The sequence below is a fragment of the Rhinopithecus bieti genome, unplaced genomic scaffold, assembly GCF_001698545.2.
Source record: "Rhinopithecus bieti isolate Rb0 unplaced genomic scaffold, ASM169854v2 scaffold_425, whole genome shotgun sequence".
NCBI classification, from domain to species: domain Eukaryota; kingdom Metazoa; phylum Chordata; class Mammalia; order Primates; family Cercopithecidae; genus Rhinopithecus; species Rhinopithecus bieti.
The window spans coordinates 1,142,026-1,161,186 of record NW_016803361.1 but is presented as its reverse complement, the minus strand read 5'-3'; the positions used below and the strand labels follow the sequence as shown (position 1 = coordinate 1,161,186).

At 48.0% G+C, this 19,161-nt stretch overlaps 1 protein-coding gene across 1 annotated transcript in view; it reads left to right on the top strand.

Annotated features, from left to right (window-relative positions):
• The window catches only part of SLIT1 (slit guidance ligand 1), a 195,448-nt gene that overhangs the window by 29,247 nt on the left and 147,040 nt on the right, over positions 1-19,161 (top strand). Inside the window, exon 4 of the mRNA XM_017880044.1 lies at positions 4,895-4,966. Within this exon, the coding sequence (XP_017735533.1) occupies positions 4,895-4,966 (72 nt within the window). The remainder of the gene's footprint in view (positions 1-4,894; positions 4,967-19,161) is intronic.

The window sequence follows — 19,161 nt, the reverse complement described above, 5'->3', positions numbered from 1 at the left end:
AGTCCTAAAGTTCATGCTCTTTGAACGAGAAAGTCTATTTTATTTTAAGGAAATAATCAGAGACATGGCTAAAAATTATATATCAGGATATTAATTGCATTTTATTATTTATTTATTTATTTATTTATTTATTTATTTTTGAGACCAAGTCTTGCTGTGTCTACCAGGCTGGAGAGCAGTGGCATGATCTCGGCTCACCACAACCTCCACCTCCCGGATTCAAATGATTCTCCTGCCTCAGCCTCCCGAGTAGCTGGGAATACAGGTGCACGCCACCATGCCTGGCTAATTGTTTTTGTATTTTTAGTAGAGATGGGGTTTCACCATGTTGGCGAGGCTGGTCGTGAACTCCTGACCTCAGGTGATCCACCTGTCTCAGCCTCCCAAAGTGCTAGGATTACAGGCATGAGCCACCACACCCAGCCATTGCACATTATTTCAATAGAAAAAAATTGGAAATTCATTATAGTGGATACATAAGATATAAAATCACATTTCTGAAGAACAGTTAAGGCCATGGGAATGTGCTTGCAATATAATGTTAAATGGAAAAGATAAAAAATGACAATAGTATTACTAAAATCAATTTGCATGTAGATGGAATACAGGAGGAAGAAGACAACTGGAACCACTGACTCTCATTATAGTGAGTGGTGGATTATAGGTAACTTTATTTTTATTCTTTGTGTTTTTCTCTTTTAATGAATTTTCTTATGACAAGTTTATTATTATGATTATAGCTACCACCACTCTATGCTAGGAACCTGGGGCAGCTCTTTGCCTTATATTATCTCATTTAATCCTTAAAACAACACTGCTCTAAGTGGTATTTCACAGATGAGAAAGAGAGGTACACAGAGATTAAGTCACTTGTCCCCAGTTGTGCAGAAGAAGGGATTAGAACCCAGATAATTTTGCCTTCAAAGTCTGAGCTCTTAATGAAGATGACCTGACACCGCACCTTTCTTTCTTTCTGTTTTTTTTTGAGACAGAGTTTCACTCTTCTTGCCCGGGCTGGAGTGCAGTGGCACGATCTCGACTCACTGCAATCTCCGCCTCCCAGGTTCAAGCTATTCTCCTACCTCAGCCTCCCGAGTAGCTGGGATTACAGGTGCCCGCCACCACGTCCGGCTAATTTTTTATATTTTTAGTAGAGCCTAAAACTAAAAAAAACCACCAAAAAAACCAACTAAAACTGTTGTTTTAGTAGGTTTTACCATGTTGGGCAGGCTGGTCTTGAACTCCTGACCTCAGGTGATCTGCCCGCCTCAGCCTCCCAAAGTGCTGGGATTACAGGCCTGATCCACTGTGCCCGGCCCTTTCATTTTTATATTAAAGAAAATAAGATATTAAATAAAAGGAAAAGAATATGATTGCCTCGTTGCCTTCCTACAGCCTGGAAGAAAGCAAGGCGATCTTTCTTTTGTGTTCCACATCCAGGCCTCAAACGAAATGATAAGAAGCCCACAGCTAGACCAGATGTCGAATGCTGCATTTGTTTTCTTTAGAAGACTTAGAACAAAATACATGTTAATGACCTGGCTATAAGGGGCTGATCTGGACCTGACCCAACCTGGCTCCACCGCCGGTGCCGGGTAGGAGAGGAGGAGGGAAAGGGTCTGGGGGGTTGAGACATGACCCCAGTGGGTGAGTGGCAACTTCAGCCCTGCAGGCACCTTCCGGAGTGGTCAATTCAGTGGCCTCCCACTGAGTTGTTGGAGACCAGTGTTGCATCAGTTAATCATAAAAGGTGATTAAAGTGCAGAGTCATTAAAAACCACACATACTAGCCAGGCGCGGTGGCTCATGCCTGTAATCCCAGCACTTTGGGAGGCCAAGCGGGGGTGGATCACTTGAGGTCAGGAGTTTGAGACCAGTCTGGCCAACATGGTGAAACCCTGCCTGTACTAAAAATAGGGAAATTAGGCAGGCACAGTGGTACGTGCCTGTAATCCCAGCTACTCCAGAGGCTCAGGCAGGAGAATCACTTGAACCCAGGAGGCGGAGGTTGCGGTGAGCCGAGATCATGCCACTGCAGTCCAGCCTGGGTGACAGAGCAAGATTCTGTCTCAAAAACAGTAGCAACAACCACAAAACCCCCCAGACATCTTAGACATTTCATTTTATGTTAAAACATAGAAATGTGCATTTACTAACCCCTCTTCTTTTTGTTTTGGCCAAAGTCTTTCTCTTTGGTGTGAAACACTGGAGTTCTTTCTGTGTTGTTTGCCTCGCCTAAACCACACACATATACCATGTTTATGATTTTTGGTTTTGGTTTCTGGAAGGTGGAGTGAGATTTTCCAAAGGGCCTTGGGAGCAATCTGGGGGAGTATTCCTGATTTTAAAGTGACACCCACCCCCCTCCGCCACCGTCTTTTACTTAATTCAAGAGCCGTTTAATTATCAGCTTTCCTTTCATCGAATCTTTCTAAAGCATTCCACTTAGTTTTCATAGAGATGACTCTTTTTCCACTAGCATTTCATTCATTTATATAATAGGTAATTAAATTACAGAGTTAGAATGACAAGTGCCTCTGGCATAAATAGGTTTGGGAGTGGACATAACTGGTTCTTGTGAGCAGTTACAAACTCCAGTGTAGATGCAGCAGTGTGCAGTTGAGCTGGCTGTGAGGGATCAGGACTTTGTGGCCTCAGCGAGTCTGCAGCTGGAGAGGAGTGGAGTGTGCCCGGTCACCCTGGGAACCGGCCTGGCACTGTACAGTGGCCAGGATCGTACCATGGGAGCAGCCAGGATGGGGAGTAGAGAAAGACAAGCTTCAGGATCCCACATCTACCATTCAGTAATGACTTGGGCGAGTCACTTACCTCTTGGTGTCCCTATTCTCTCATCTTTCAAAGATGAGCAACTCAACAAAGTCAGCAAACCTATCTTGGGTACCTATGAAGAACCAAGCCACGTGGCGAAGTGGTGGCAGGAAACCTTTGTGAGGGGTGTTTGTTGGGAGTCACAGGGTGAGTGCATGAATGCTGTTGTCACTTTCAGGAGAAAGAGGCCCACCTTTATGCTCTGCTTTCCCGCCTGTGATGAGCTCATGCCCCTAATGCGTTTGCCCCTTGCCTGGCACATAGTAAGGGCTGATTATGACGGTGGCCACGACTACTGTTATCATTCTCAGTAACCTTCATGTCCCTCGCCATGTGGAGTCCCTTCTTTAGTGTCCTTTAATTTTCCATTTTAAGCTAGGCATTGAATCATTTTCCTTCTAAATAATTTTCAGAAGCAGAAGTCAGAAAATGAGAAAGGCTTGAGGGGAAAACAAAACCAAACCAGTGGTTATGAGTCAGTGTAAATACAGGATTAATTTACTGGACCAAGGATAAAGAATTTGGAGCTATCTGATGTCTACTCCTGTTGCTTTAAGGATTGTATTGGTGTTTTTTTTCCCCCCAAGGCAATGAAGTGTTTCCTTAGGAGCCTGCCCTTAAAAGTAAACTTCCAGTGGGTCTCCAAAAGTTGATTTAATTGTCTGTACCATGGGGAACATGGCGTGTCCAGTGTGGTGGCAATGGCCTTTCTCACATATTAGATAAAGGACAACCTTCTAGGAGGTAACCACAGACCAGTTACTGCTGGCTACGTGGAATTAAGGTTTTCTCCTTCCCTCTGGAAGAAAGCTTTTGGCTGAGATGGCTTATCATACAGTTGTCCCTTGGTATCCATGGGGGTTTGGTCCTAAGACCCCTCAGACACCCCTGGGGCTACAGGCCTGGGCTACTTTCCCAGTTAATTTTTTTTTGTATTTTTTGTAGAGACGAGGTTTCTCTTTGTTATTTCTCTTTGTTACTCATGCAAATCTGAAGCCCCTGGCCTCAAACAGTCCTCTCATTCAGCCTCCCCAAGTGTTGGGATTACAGGCAGGAGCTATTTGACATGCTTTTTTTTTTTTTCTTTTTGAGACAGAGTCTCACTCTGTTGCCCAGGCTGGAGTGCAGTGGCGAGATCTTAGCTTACTGCACCCTCCACCTCCCTGGTTCAAGTGATTCTCCCACCTCAGCCTCCCGAATTGCTGGGATTACAGGTGCACACCGTCATGCCTGGCTGAGCATGCATTTTTATTAATGATAAAAATAATCAATAAAGCTGTTTTCTTTTTTTGTTTTGAGACAGAGTTTTGCTCTGTTGTCCAGGCTGGAGTGCAGTGGCGCAATCTTGGCTCGCTGCAACCTCTGTCTCCTGAGTTCAAGCGATTCTCCTGCCTCAGCATCCCGAGTAGCTGGGATTACAGGTGCCCGCCACCATGCCCGGCTAATTTTATATTTTAGTAGAGATGGGGTTTCACCATGTTGGCCAGGCTGGTCTTGAACTCCTGACCTCAGGTGATCCGACCTCCTCGGCCTCCCAAAGTGCTGGGATTACAGTTGTAAGCCACCGTGCCCGGCTGCTATTTTCATTTTGAAAAAAGACCCAAAGCAAACAATAAAAAAAAAGTGAAACCTCTGTTAAACCAAATGTGGATGAAATCAGGGCTGTGTGGCCATTAGGGTATGTCTCCCATTTCAAGTATAGTCAGGTTTCCAACTCACAAAGGGAGATAGCATTGGAATCAGTGCCTTAGAAACCACACAGCGCTTGCAGATGTGAAGTGATGATTATGATGGCTATGGGAAGAAATAGTAGAAGGAGAGGTGCTGGTGAGGGGCTTCCACAGACGCTCTATGCTTATCCTCCCCACGTGCTGGGTGGTGGAATCTCCACTTTACAGATGAAGAACTGAGGCCCAGAGAAGGTAATTTCCCTGGGATGCCACATGGACCCTGTTAGGTTTTGAATGCTGGACCTTCTGCTTCAGAATCCGTCTGGTGCTTTCTGAGAAGTCCTTTGGATTTCCTGGCCGTCTAGGTAATTTCCAATTCTTCTTCTCTTTTTTAGGCGACTGAACCGAAACCAGCTGCACATGTTACCGGAACTGCTGTTCCAGAATAACCAGGCTTTGTCAAGACTGTGAGTGACGTTCTGTGGCCAGAAAGTTCTCCCTATGGTTTTGTCTCTCACCCTGTGGGAGGCACAGTGTTAGGTCAGTGGGGCCTGGATGTTCCCATGACCTTGACCCCGTGTTCCTCCCCTGGCAGGAATAGTCCAGGGCATCAAAGGCCAGGCCCTTTCTGTAGGAAGGTGCTGTGCAGGGTATTTCTCCATCGCAAGCACTTGGAAGAACCCACAGTTCATCCAGATTTGTGAGCTGCCACTGACGGTGTGGGTACAAGGGTATTCGGCCAGCAGGCATGCTTGTGGACGGTGATGCCAGCCTTTACAGGGGCTCATTCTTACCCATCTCTCACTGCGCCTTTGGTAACCAGCCTGGAGCTGAATATTTACTCATTCAACTAAGCCCTTCTTGAACCTATTTCTGTTTTCAGCTCTTTCTACCTTTTAGGGTCATGAGGTCTGTAAGGTTATTAACCATGGTCGTATTTTTATTTGCTGTCAGTGGACTTCTTTCAAGTTGAAAGGATAGTTGCTAATTCTGCTGCACCATGATTTGCCACATGTGTCTGTAATTTTTCTACCATATATTTCATTTTATGGGAATTGGGTTGGACAAAACCTTTTAGATTATCTAAGGAATCTTTTCTTCAGCTCCTTAGCATATGGTCCTGCAGTCTTTGCTTGGCTACCTCTAGTGATGGGGAGCTCAACAGTTCCGCAGACAATCAACTCTATCACTGGACAAATAAGTAAATTAGAAAATTTTTAACTCTGGGCGCTAAATCTGCTCTCCAGTAACTTACATTTTCTTAGCTTTGCTTTTTATAATTACCTAGCTTTTGAAGAGCTGTCAGATTTTTGAATTTTGAGTTGTGAGGTTTTTTAGTTCCCTTAATTATTGTCATTAATAACCTTAAGAACCACTGGCGGGGCCTTCTGCATGCCTGGCACGGCACTACTGGTTCGTCCTTGAAGGAGCTTATGGGTCAGTACCTAGGTAGAGAAAGGGGTAATAAGCAATGTAGGGAAGACTGAGGGGTGTGGGTTGGGTGGGAGGTGGCAACCTAGGGTTACCTGAGTGCTAAGGGGTCTGACCATGGGCTCCTAGAGTCGGGGGCTTGATTTTGTCTCCTCTGATTAAACACAGCTAGTTCTTTCTGCCTCTGCCATGATTTCTAGACCTGTCTCCAAGCCCAGTGATCTCCAGAATTTATTGTTGATCTTACCTTCAAACTTTTACTTATTTTTGAGACGAGATGTTGCTCTGTCACCCAGGCTGAATACAGTTGCATGATCTTGTCTCACTGCAGCCTCAACCTTCTGCGCTCAAGCGATCCTCCCACCTCAGCCTCCAGAGTAGCTGGGATTCCAGGTATGCACTACCACGCCCGGCTAATTTTTAAATTTTTTTGTAGAGACAGGGTTTTGCCATGTTGCCCAGGCTGGTCTCAAACTCCTGGGCTCAAGCAATCCACCTGCCTCAACCTTCCAAAGTGCTGGGATTACAGGTGTGAGCCACCACGCCTGGCCAAGCTTTTATCTTTACAATGGAACTCTAATTTTTAGTCTGTTGGAATGGTCTTTCTGATCACTTCCTGTTGCTTCCTGCTCCTGGCCTGGAGGCCACTCCACAGTGACCTTTAGTGATGATCTCTTTTGCTGATCTTTGTCACCACCCTTGGGCTTGAGTTGGGCCTTCTCCAGTTTTCCTGTAACTGATAGGTTGCCCAATCCATTGTGTGCCAGGCATACACAGTGGGTGCTTAATTTTTCCCTACTTCATTGTGAAAGGCAGAAGATTCTTCCCAGCAGGTGCCTTCATGGTAATGTCTGTTGAACCTGTGGGCCATGCATGGTCTATGTGGTCCATGCTGTTGCTGGCCACATGCAGGCAGCTGGCCTTGCCCTGCCTTGGCCCCAGCAGCTCCTGTTTTCTCTCTACTGTTCTTTCTCTGCTGACTTGCAAGTGTGATAACAGCTCTGCCTTTCTGCAAAAATTCGTCTTGAATGTCTTTTCTCTCGGTCTCAATTGTGCAATTCTTTTCCCCTCCTACATCCTCTTAACCTTTCAAGCTTTTGTCCTTGCTCTCCTGGCATGATTTGCCTCCTTGGGTCCCTTCTCCTTCCCATAGTGATCCGCTGCCCTCCAGCTTGCTGGGATCAAGGCATATGTATACTGTATAGTTGCCATCAAGCTCTGTGTGCCCACTTTCACTCTCCCTCATTGATTTTAAAATCTCCAAGACCCATCATGTGAATCTGAATCCACAAACTTCCAGCCCTTTACTAGAGATCATCTCCAGCCATATTCGTTTTTAGAGGGGAGCTAACTTCTTTTGTCATAACCTTCTACCTGCCCTTGGGGGTAAAGGATAGCTCTGCAGGGGACTCCCTCCCTTCTTTACTCGAGTCCACCCTTCTCTTTGGACATTGGTGCCTTGCATACCCCTGTGTTCCTTCCTGAGGAAAGTGACAACTTGGCTGCCTCCTTGGCCTGTGTCTGGGAAACTTAGATCCCCCCTGGAATGGAAGGTGGCCTGGGAAGCAGAAAGTCAAGGGTCAGGTGGTCCTGGGCTTTTCAAGGCATAACTTTGGGTGGTTTAATTGCTCAGAGCCCATTTCTGTTACCCATACATGGTAGGACTAGCAAGAGTGTGAACTGGGACTATGCATGTAACATAACCAAGCCTGCAGCTGGCCCTCAGTGGATGTTCATCCATCATGCCCCTGATAACTCAGGGTGAGCAAATAGCCCCTCGGTGAAGTGGCTGCTCCTGTGCTTGATGTCTTATCTGACACATGTGGCCATGAGGCAAGTAATGTCTCCCAGTGTTACTGCCAGTGAGACAGGTTGGAAAGAGGAAGTGACTTCCTGAGAGTCAGGATGAAGCCCTCTAACTCCTAGCCCCGCCCTCTTCATGGTTTCGTATTTTACAGGAGTCCTAGAGGAAAGGACATCTACATTTTAATGAGTATTAAATAGCCAGATTCTATAACCAAAGGCTGGCACAAGGAGATTAATTCAAGGAGCAAAAAGCCATTGCAGAGGACAGCAGTCTGTGTGACACCTGCTCTTGGCACCCTATGGGGCTGGGAGCAGAGGCCTCTAGACACATTGGGAATCCTCATTGCAGTGGTCCCAGGCCAGCTGCTTTGGGGAAGGGGCTGGTTGGCAGCCAACAGAGGGACTTCCAGAAGAGCAGTGGAAGTCTTGGTGGCCCTTTGGAGGGTGTTTCTAGGCTCTAGAGCCAGAACTTCTCCCTAACACTTACTGCCTTTTCTTTCCACACATCAGGTCCTTAACTCTTAGCAGGAAACATTTCTCATCCAGGAGCATAGCAGGATTTGGGCGAAGGCAGACTCTTTTCGTTAGCTCTCCCCTTGACATTTCTTAACCTCATCTGTAAGCAAGGCATGCAAACCAAGAGGACTCCTGCAGGGCTCTGGGAGGACTCCCACACAGTGTGCCCTGCTTAGTTTCCACTGAGGCCAAGGCATTTGGTGGCCTCCAGGTCAGGCCATCTCGAAATGGGCACTGTCTGGGGGAAATGATTCAACAAACCTTATTCATCTGGTTGTTCGTCCCTGGTGTCTGGGCTCACCGGGTCACCTTGGAGATGGTTATAGGGAAGGATAGAGGAGCAAGTGTTTAAAGATCTACTTGTTAATATTCTTCTAATATTACTGTGTATGCATCCACCCTGGCTCATTCTATTGACCTGAGCACCTGGCATTCTAAAGTATCTCTGTTAACTCCCGGAGTTGGTCTGGCCAAGGAGTACTCAGCACGCTTGGTTCCAGAAACAGAATACCCTGCCGGCTGGTGATAGTAAAGGTGGAGGTGGGGTTTTGTAGGGGCGCAGCTGGCAAGCTCCCAGGCTCCCAGAGCAGGAGGTGAGATCTAGCTGGCCCTCCCAGGGACCCGCACTGAGATGTGAGGGCTGTTTCTAGTTCTTTCTGAATATCTGCTTTATTGTCCTGCTCTTCCCTGCAAACCAGTGTTCTGGGCTCATCAGCATCTCAGTTCCAGCCATGGTGCCAATTCGCCTCCTACTTCCTGTGACCTCAGAGCTCAGATCCACACAGTGTCTCAGGCCCCAACTTTGGGTTTCTTGGAGAAAGGATCTGATTGGCCCATCTTAGGTCAAGAGGTCACACCAGACCAGTGAACTGTTGGCGGGGATTGTGGGATCCACTGGTGCAGTGACACTATGGTGCCCACCCTATCTCAGGAGCTGGAAGTGGGACCTATTCCCTTAGAAGGCAGTGCCTGGCATTCCTGGTCTCTCACTTGTTGACCTCCCCTTTGCTTTGGAGGGATCTGTTACTAATCCTTCCCATCTGGAGCAAATTATGGACTTTCATGCACAGGCTGTTATGCTAAATCAGCATGAAAATGGGTTTGAGAGAGACCAAATGTGCTGGGTAAGGCGTGGTCACCAAGTCTGTAGGTGGTGGCACAGCCCACATTTCAGTTGATTTTGTCTGTGTGGCCTCCAGAAGTTAAAATCCTGTTAGGGGTTATTCTGCACTGATATTTCACCTACTGTGGGGTTAGTCTGTCCATTTCTTTCCTATGCAGGATCTATGGCTCAGAGAGGTGATTTGCCTTGGACCACAGAGCAACTTGATGATAGGGTTGGAATTAGACACTAGGCCTTCTAGGGGCCCTGACGAGCCTGAAAGTGGTCTTAAACCTTGACCTAGGAATCTCATATTTGGGGATCCACCGTAAAGAAATAATAAAACATGAGCACAGACGTGTTCGTTGCTGTATTATTTAGAATATTGAAATATAGAATAATGAAAAGAATATGGAAATAACATATATGGCCAACACTGGGGGCATGATGAAGTAAATGATGATGTATCTACTTGATGGAATATTTATACAGTCATCAAAAATGGCCTTTTTGAAAGATGTCAAGTAATGTAGATAAATGTGTTTGATATCAAAAGCCAGGATTCCAAACTGCATTGACAATATGACCACTCGATAAATCACTCTAAATAACGCATGAAAACATATCTGGAAAATGCCAACAGGGATTGTCTCCGGGTGGCTTTTTTCTCTTCTGTGGCCCAGATGTTCTCTAAGAAGCATGTGTTATGTTTAGGGTAGGAAACCTCCCAGTTTTTCAATAAGAAGCGAAAAGCCTGTGTTGTCTGAGGTGAAGTGAATGCCTGTGATATGATGTTGCAGCGCTTCCTTTAACCGAGCCTGTTTGTCTTCTGTGAAGTACAGATAGTTAGGGCTGGCTGCCTCATGGGACTGATGTGACAAAGAGAGCTGTGGCACTCTCTTGTGTCAGACGTGAACACTGTGGCATGTGGGAGGTGCCCAGGAAATGTCAAATGAGTCCACATCAGGGCTACTTTGGAGGGTGGTGCAGCCCCGGGGTGACCTGCACCTGGACCTGTGTCCCGTGTTGATGTCGGCTTCCTCTTTCCCTTGTGCCAACTCAGCCTCACCACTCTTTTTTTTTTTTTTTTTTGAGACGGAGTCTCGCTCTGTCGCCCGGGCTGGAGTGCAGTGGCCGGATCTCAGCTCACTGCGAGCTCCGCCTCCCGGGTTCACGCCATTCTCCTGCCTCAGCCTCCCGAGTAGCTGGGACTACAGGCGCCCGCCACCTCGCCCGGCTCGTTTTCTGTATTTTTTTTTTTAGTAGAGACGGGGTTTCACCGTGTTAGCCAGGATGGTCTCGATCTCCTGACCTCGTGATCCACCCGTCTTGGCCTCCCAAAGTGCTGGGATTACAGGCTTGAGCCACCGTACCCGGCCAGCCTCACCACTCTTAACTCACAACCATCCCCTCAATTTGCAGGGACCTTCCCCCAGCAGGGTTTTTTTTTTTTTTTTTTCTTGAAGGGCTTAGGTGCCCCTGCAGAGACACCCTGAGGAGGCTGTGGAGGGAGGCTGGCATGTGGTGGGCAGGAGGGCCGTGGCCTTGGCACAGTCAGTGCCTGGGCTGAGGATGTGGGAGATCTGCTTTCTGTCCTCTTGGGCACTTTCCTGAGCAGGCTGGGGAGAGCAAACGTGGAGCAAGTAGGTGATGCTGCCCTGGAGGCATTTCTTGGTGCCCTGAAATTACAGATGCATTCTGTACTTCCTCAGGGATGCCCCCATTGAGGGTGGGGCTGGAGTTTCTGCACAGCAGCATTCACACCTCTTCAGAAGAGAGCACACCCCCTTTCCCCACCCCACTGCAGAAGTGAACCTGCCCCATGACATCCTTCACTGCCTCGCTCTCCCAGGGCCTCATGAAAGGTCTCAGGGACTGCAACCATCACAGTAATGGTTAGAAAGAATGGAAGGTTATTGTGTGCCAGGCCTATGCTGAGCAACTTACAAATATACCTGATTTCATCATCAGAACATCTCTACAAGGTCAGCACTTCCCGAATTTTGTAGATAAAGAAATGCAAGCTCAGCGGGTTTGTGACACACCCAAGGGGCTAAGCCAAATGAGAACCCCAGTCTGTCTGACAGTAAAGCTCATCCTTACATACCACCCCTCACCTCCTCACCCACCCACCTCCTCCACCCGTCCACCCATCTGTCCATCCACCTAGTTATCAACCACTGCCCTTCACCTCCCATCTACCCTCCCACCATCTACTAATCCATCAGTCAACCCACCCATCTCTCTCCCTACTCCTGACCTGTCCCTCCATCCCCCATCCCCTACCATCCATTCTCCCATCCAGCACTCCCCACCCACTCACCACCTGCCTATCCATCCACTCTCCCACCCCATCCATCAACCCTCCCCTCCCCCCACTTACGCATCTACCAACCCACCTATAAACCCAGAGACCTGTCTATCCCCCAACTCCTCCCCACCTTCCTCCACCCCTGTATTCACTCCTCCTCACCTTCCATCTGCTACTCACCACCCACTGATCCAACAGTTCCTGAGGGCCTCCTGTGGGCCAGGCTCTGTGTTGGGTACTGTGAACCCTGGGAGTGATGTCTGCGTAAGATGGATGAGTGTAGCCCTGCCTCTTGGGAGGTGGCAGGTCTATCATCAGTGCTTTTTGAGAACAGCCTGCCGCCCTCTGACCTATCAGTGGGTTGGAGCGAGTGGGGGCAGGTGCTGCACTGGCTGGACCTATATCTCCTGCCGGCGGGGGGGCAGGTATACCCTGGTGGCAGGTTACCTGGGTTTGGGAGTCAGCTCTGTCTCCTGACAGCGAACCCTCAGAGGATGTGGAGATGCTGTGTTCATGGGCATACACAGGTGTCAAGTTGAGGGTTAGAGGGATATGCTGGAAACCTGATTGCTTCTCACAGTAGTGAAACTCAGTCTTCACCAGGTTCAGGTGGGGAGCAGGGTGTCCACCCACCACGCAGGCCTCCTCCTTGGCCTCCGATCTGGGGAGGATCTCTGCTGCTGTGCAGCCCTCCTCTTGCTGATCTCCTCCTCATCCAGAAGCCGCTTCTGGAAACCCAGTTCCTCTGGGCTTCCTTTTAGCCTTGAAACCAATATGTGTCCCGACAAGATTGACCTTTTGTGTCTCTGTTGAGCCTGGAAGGGGTGGGGGTGGGTGATTAAGGGCAGCCCAGGGCATTTATTTCCCCTTATTTATATCACTGCTGTAAGGACCACCATAACTCATTAACAGGGCCCTGGTGGTTGGAGAGGCGTGGATGTGAGATTCACAGGAGCCCTGTTGAAGAATGCCTGACCCTATCGACCCTGTCTCAAGCTGGGTTTAATTAAACTGTCAGCACTGGTCAGAAGAACAAAGCTTCCCTTCCCATCTCGGTCCCCAGCCCCCATCAGAGGCAGGAGGGCATTCTCCGCTGAAATGAAGAGCTGTTAAAAATGGATCTGTCTTGCCTCCGAGGGAAATTACCCAAAGCAGGAAGGTGACCTCGCTGTTGTGATGCATCCATGCCAGGCAGCAGAGCTGTAGAATTGAGCCAGGAGTCCCCAGAGACACCAGCACACGAGAAGGGGGCTCCCAGCCACCCCTCCCCAGCCAGAGCCTCCTTCCTGCCAGAGTCCCCTGGGGGCTCCTTAAGATGGCTGTCCATCACTACTTAGACTTCCCTTTTCCCAGAAAGGAATTTCACTAGCTTTGTCCTTCAAGATATTAAGATGTTCCTGGCATTAATGATAAAAAGGAGCTTCCTTGGTTAGACAATTTGGGGAAGAGCTGGGCCAAGCAGAGTCCTTTGTCAAGGACTGTTCAGCCCGTTTAACATGCTCATGTGCACTGTACAGCTCCCAGGGCAGAAGTGGAGTGTTGCATCTCCCAAACATATCTGACCGTGAATCTAAAAAAATTTAATTTTTTTTTTCTTTTTTCTTTTGAGACGGAATCTTGCTCTGTCACCCAGGCTGGAGTGCAGTGGCCAGATCTCAGCTCACTGCAAGCTCCGCCTCCCGGGTTTACGCCATTCTCCTGCCTCAGCCTCCCGAGTAGCTGGGACTACAGGCGCCCGCCACCTCGCCCGGCTAGTTTTTTGTATTTTTTAGTAGAGACGGGGTTTCACTGTGTTAGCCAGGATGGTCTCGATCTCCTGACCTCGTGATCCACCCGTCTCGGCCTCCCAAAGTGCTGGGATTACAGGCTTGAGCCTTTTGCAGGGAATACCTTTTACCATCTCATGGGCCTAGTATTAAGTAACTTGTGGAAGTCTCAGACAGTAAGAATCAGAGCTGAGATTCAAACCCAGGCCCACCTGACCCCAAATGCACATACTTACCTTCAAACTGTCAGTCCTTGAACTACAGTATGATTAAGAGTTGTCTCAGTGGGGAGTTCATTAAAATTCAGATTCCCAGGGTCACACTCGTCAGAGATTGAGTCAGTCAGTGTGGAAGGGCCCAGGAATCTGCATCATCATCAAACCCCTCTTTATCTGGCTCATGCTTGAGAAGCCTTGCTCCCCATCAGGCATGGTGAGTCTTAGGAGGGGCTTCCTGTTGGGTAGAGCCCCTCTTTGCTTCTGCCCCACCCGGTTCAGTGTGAGAGCCATGCTAAGTAAGCGAAGGCCCCAAGCGCAGACGCTTCACCTCCTGCAGCCACACAGAGAACAATTTGGGGATTAGGAGTTGGCAATTATGGAGCACTCTGGATTCTCGAAGTGCTTTCCAATCATTAAATCTGCGCCTGCTGTCAAGGCTCAAGTGAAAGAGGCGAGCGTCCCACTGGGCCGGCACGGGAGTCTCCGGGAAGAGGGCGGCCGGCCTCAGATTGACATCTACTTGCCAGAGCGGGCTGATGCGCCCAGCATGGATGAATGTCCTAGACACAGCCCTGGTGCCCGGCTGTGGGCTTTGAATCCGGCTCTGCCCCTGCTGGCTAAGAACCACACAGGGTTTTACAAATGTGGACATCCGAGGGAGCCCGGGGCCTGAAGGAGGGCCACGGGGGGTGGCGAGCGGTCAGTGGGTCATCCCGAGAGAATGCCCAGCAAACGCGGGGTGCCCTGCATTTACAGGGGCTCAAAGGCATGAAAAGCCACTGGTCCTCTCCTACAGCATTACAAAAATCAGTGCGAGACAAATGGAATTTGTAACTATTGAGAAGATTCTGAATAGAGAGGCGTGCATGCAGGAGCGGGGTCTTATGAATAACTTTTAGGGAGTTGAGGATTTTAGAAAATCATTTCAAAAATTATACAAATATTATTTGTCAATTAAAACATATTAAAAATAAAAAAATTATTTGGAAGAATACAATTTTAAAAAATTATGAAAATAATTTTGCTAGAGAGTGAACATTTGAAAATAGAGAAAAGCAGAGAAAGACAGGAGATAAGGTATTTCGTTTTCTAGTTAAATAAGGCATTTAAAGATTGAGCTAACATGCAAAATTTAAAAAAAATAAAGTTTAGGCCGGGCATAGTGGCTCACGCTTATAATCCCAACACTTTGGGAGGCTGACATGGGTTAATTGCTTGTGCCCAGGAGTTCGAGGCCAGCCTAGGCAGCATAGCAAGACCTTGTCTCTACAAAAAATAAGAAGAAATAGCTAGGTGTAGTGACATGCACCTGTAGTCCCAGCTACTCAGGAGTCGAGGTGTGAGGATCGCTTGAGCCCAGGAGTTTGAGGTTATAATGAGTTACGATTGTGCCACTGCACTCCAGTCTGGGTGACAGAGCAAGACCCTGCCTCAAAAAAAAAAAAAAAGAAGAAGAAAAAAAAAGTCTAGTACCAAAGCAATATATAGTTAGTTTGTTAAGCACTCATGTGCCAAAAACTTTATGTGGATTTTCTCATTTTAATTGTCACGGTCCTATGCAATGGGTGCTATTATTTTCCCATTTTTACAGGCGGGAGAATTGAGGCACAGGTTAAGTAAACTGGTTGCATAGCTAGTTGTTGGCAGATCCGGGCTTGGAGTACAGGGAGTGTCACCCCAGAGGGTGTGCTCTTCTTCACCATGCTGTACACCCTTTTCATTGTAGAAAATGGGAGAATATGGATAAACAGGAAGAAGAAAGAGACTGCTCATGAGTCTTCTGGGAAGGTGGTTTCAAGGTATTGAAGGGTATGGGAGACACAGGAGGGTGAAGAGGAAGAACTGGACTCCAGTGGAAGGAGCAGCTGTGCAGACACAGGGGAGGGAATGCAATTCCCTGTGAGCAGGGGCCCCACGGTTCTAGAGTGTTGTGTGAGCTCACCCTGGAAGGAAGTGTAGATGGGCTCTAGACCTAGAATGTTCTGGAGTGAAGAGTTTGGATGGGTGATAGGAAGAGTGAACCATGGAGTGTTCTTGAAGAGCGGAGTGACTTAGTGGAGAGTGAGCCTCAGTCACCCCCTACAAAGGCCTCCTTCCCCTCCTCCCACCTCTCTGAACCTGAGCCATGAACAAGAGGGACAGATGATCCCACCTCTGCCTCGCCTGGGTCTCCCACGGGTTGCTTGAAATGCCACCTTCCCATCACAGCTTCCTCCCTCCCCAGAAAGAATTGGTTGTTGCCTCCCCAGTGCCCTCTTTTTTTCCTTTGTAACACTTTTTAAAAATCATGGTAAAATATACATAATTTATCATTTCAGCTATGTGTAAGTGCACAGTTTAGTGGCATTAAGTACATTCACAATGTTGTGTAACCATCATCACTATCTATACCCAAAATATTTCCATTATCCCCAACATAAACTCTGTACCCATTAAGCAATAGCTCCTCATCTGCCTCCCTGCAGCTCCTGGCTACTTCTCTTCTGGCCCTGTGACTTTGCCTGTTCTCAGTACATCACAGACATGGAATCATACAGGATTTGCCCTCTGTGACTGGCTTATTTCACTTAACATAGCATTTTTGAGGTCCATCCACATTGTGGCACATATCAAGATGTCATTCTTTTTAATGGCTGGATAATATTTCACTATTTGGATAGACCACATTTTGTTGATTCATTCAGCTGTTGATGGACAGTAGGTTGCCTCCACCTCTCAGTGCCCTCTTAGCAGTTGCTTGAGCCTCTGTCAGAGCCCCCACGATTCTCCTCAGCTCTTTGCCCTGCCTTCTCCACCAGATTGGACAGAGGCTCAGGCAGGGTCGTCCTTGTTTCCCCAGCACAAGTGGGGTTAGCAGGCTGGCAAGTGTGGTTTCTTTCTGGTGGCAAACACTGCCTTGAAGGCCGAGAAAGGGGTGTGACTAGAGCTGCCCGTTCCTTGCTGTCTGATTTCGGGGCTTGGGGCTCTATGGGTCTGTGCTGGGCTGCAGCTTCATGGATTTTGTAGACTCAGAACTTTTCAGCTGACTTCTGTTTTCCTTGGCCTGTGGTTGGCCTGGACTTGTGGCCCAGAAACACGAAGACAGTTATTTAGGGTTTAGTGCTGGCTTGCAGGATAAATAAAACCTACTGGGAGGTGTTCAATGGAGGGGGCTGGGGAACTTCTCTGTGGGGGTAGTCATAGAGCCCTAAAGAAGGCCCCTGTTTCCTGGGAGGCAGGGAAAGCTTGAGGAGGGAGTCAAGGGAGGAGGGGATCCAAGAGGAAGCATGGTCCTTTCAGTGGGTGGAGATGGGCATGATTTGGTGCCAGGCTGGACTCAGGGATGCGGTGGTGACTTGTACATGGTAGGGTTTGACTGACTCAGTTTTTGGTTAGGATAGGACAGGAGTCACCACCTCCTAGTTAGACCCTTCCCTTAAGCCATGACCCAGGTTTGTACTTGTAATCTTCAGCCAGGCATCAGTGGATCTTGAGGAGCTCAAAGAAGTAATGATGGGCTTCCTCAAGCTCTTTGCAGTGTGTGCCCTAAGGCAAAATGTGATCACTCCAATGTAGTCTTTGATTTGGGGCTGGAATCCTATAGTTTGGAATCAGTTTGGTGGTGCAACACTGGCTCTCTGATGCTAATGAGAAACCCTGGCTCACTTGATTAACAGTTGATTAATCAGCTGTTGAGTAATACAAATATGGGAAGATACATTATTAATAAATATAATAGCTCACATCTTTCAAATGTTGGGTTTGGGGTGGGGTGGGAAAAGTATCAAAAGGCATCTTTGTGGTGACATGGCCGGGAACTGCTGTCTTGTACATCTGGGCCTGTTCCTGCCCCACCTTCTCCATCCCATGCTATAGCCCTCACTGCCACAGTCTGTCTGGCTTTGGCCCTAGCGTTTATGTGGAGCATCTTGGAGAAGCCTTATCCTTGTCTCAGAGGAGCTCTGAGTGTCTCCTCCTCTTGTAGGAGCTTTGGAGTAGGGAGAGGGGAATAAAGGGAAGGTAAGGAGCTGATAACCCCATACCCAAGTCTTAATCTCTGACCCTTTTTCCCTCAGTCCTCTCGGTTCCAGCCACATTCTGACCTTTATCTGGCCATTTGTTGGAGCTGATGAGTGGCCTGTCATGAGTGGACCCTCACATGGATCCTGCATACGAGAGTGGACCACAGCCTGGCAGAGAGGGGTCAGGCTTCTCACATCAGAATTGGGCCTGACCAGAGCCTGCTGAGGTGGATGCTTATCTGAAAGGAAGTGCTTGCCATTTAGGAAAAATGGACAGCATAAAAATAGGTCAGGCACAGTGGCTCACGCCTGTAATCCCAGCACTTTGGGAGGCTAAGGAGGGCGGGTCATGAGGTCAGGAGTTCGAGACAATCCTGGCCAACATGATGAAACCCTGTCTCTACTAATAATACAAAAATTAGCTGGGTGTGGTGGCAGGTGCCTGTAGTCCCAGCTACTTGGGAAGCTGAGGCGGGAGAATCACTTGAACCTGGAACGCAGAGGTTGCAGTGAGCTGAGACTGCACCATTGCACTCCAGCCTGGGTGACAGAGTGAGACTCTGTCTCAAAAAAAAAAAAATAATAATACTGTACATCATTTAATAATAATACTTGACATGCCCCCACATACCACCCCAGTCCAGGAGCACCCCAGAGGCAGCTCTGCTGGCTCTTCCAGTTGGTAGTTGGGCTCCTTGGCATTGAGTCCTTTCTTTTCCTCCAATGGTCCTGGGTACAGATTATCTGTGGGGCTCTGGACAGGTTACCTAACCTCTCTGTGTCTATTTCCTCATCTGTAAAGTGTTGGGGGTGTTATGACGATTGGGGGTGATTGTATGGAGCATGTAGTATAGGTATTGCGATTATGATCATCACCCAAACCATTGCAAGCTATAGAGGGGTGGGCGGACATGTCCTGTCCTGCCGCATTGCTTGAATGCAGAGGACAATTTGCTGTCCTAGAAGTTCTCACAAATTGGTTTCGGCTAGGGGGTTGCCGGGTCCCGCTTCATCCCGGCTTTGGTGGGAGGTTGCAGGCTGGGACTGGGAGCCTGCAGGTTGCCTCCCTGTTTGTCTCTGACTCAGCAGGGCCTGCCCTCAGTTCCACTGCCTGTCTTCTCTGCGGGGCACAGAGCTTCTTATCTCTCCCTTTGCATCTTGCCTCAGTGCACTCAGGATTTGACAGGCAGCTTAGCCTGCTGCCTGAGAGCTTTACTCCTGAAGTCTCTCCTTTCTTTGGTTTATAGACTGAAAATGGGATAGTGACTTTATACACTGGAAGAAGAATGGCTACAGCCTCTTTCTCTGAATGCATTCCCCAAGAGTTGGCTTTAAATGTAGAGTTCTTCATTAGATTAACTTGGCATGAATATTAACATGAATTAGAACTTATTACCCTTAAATTCTTGATCTATAACAGAGCAAGATTTGAAGAAATAAACACCTGGATACAGTGCCTTACCTTTTACATGGATTCTTTTTTTTTTTTTTTTTTTTTTTTTTTTTTTTTT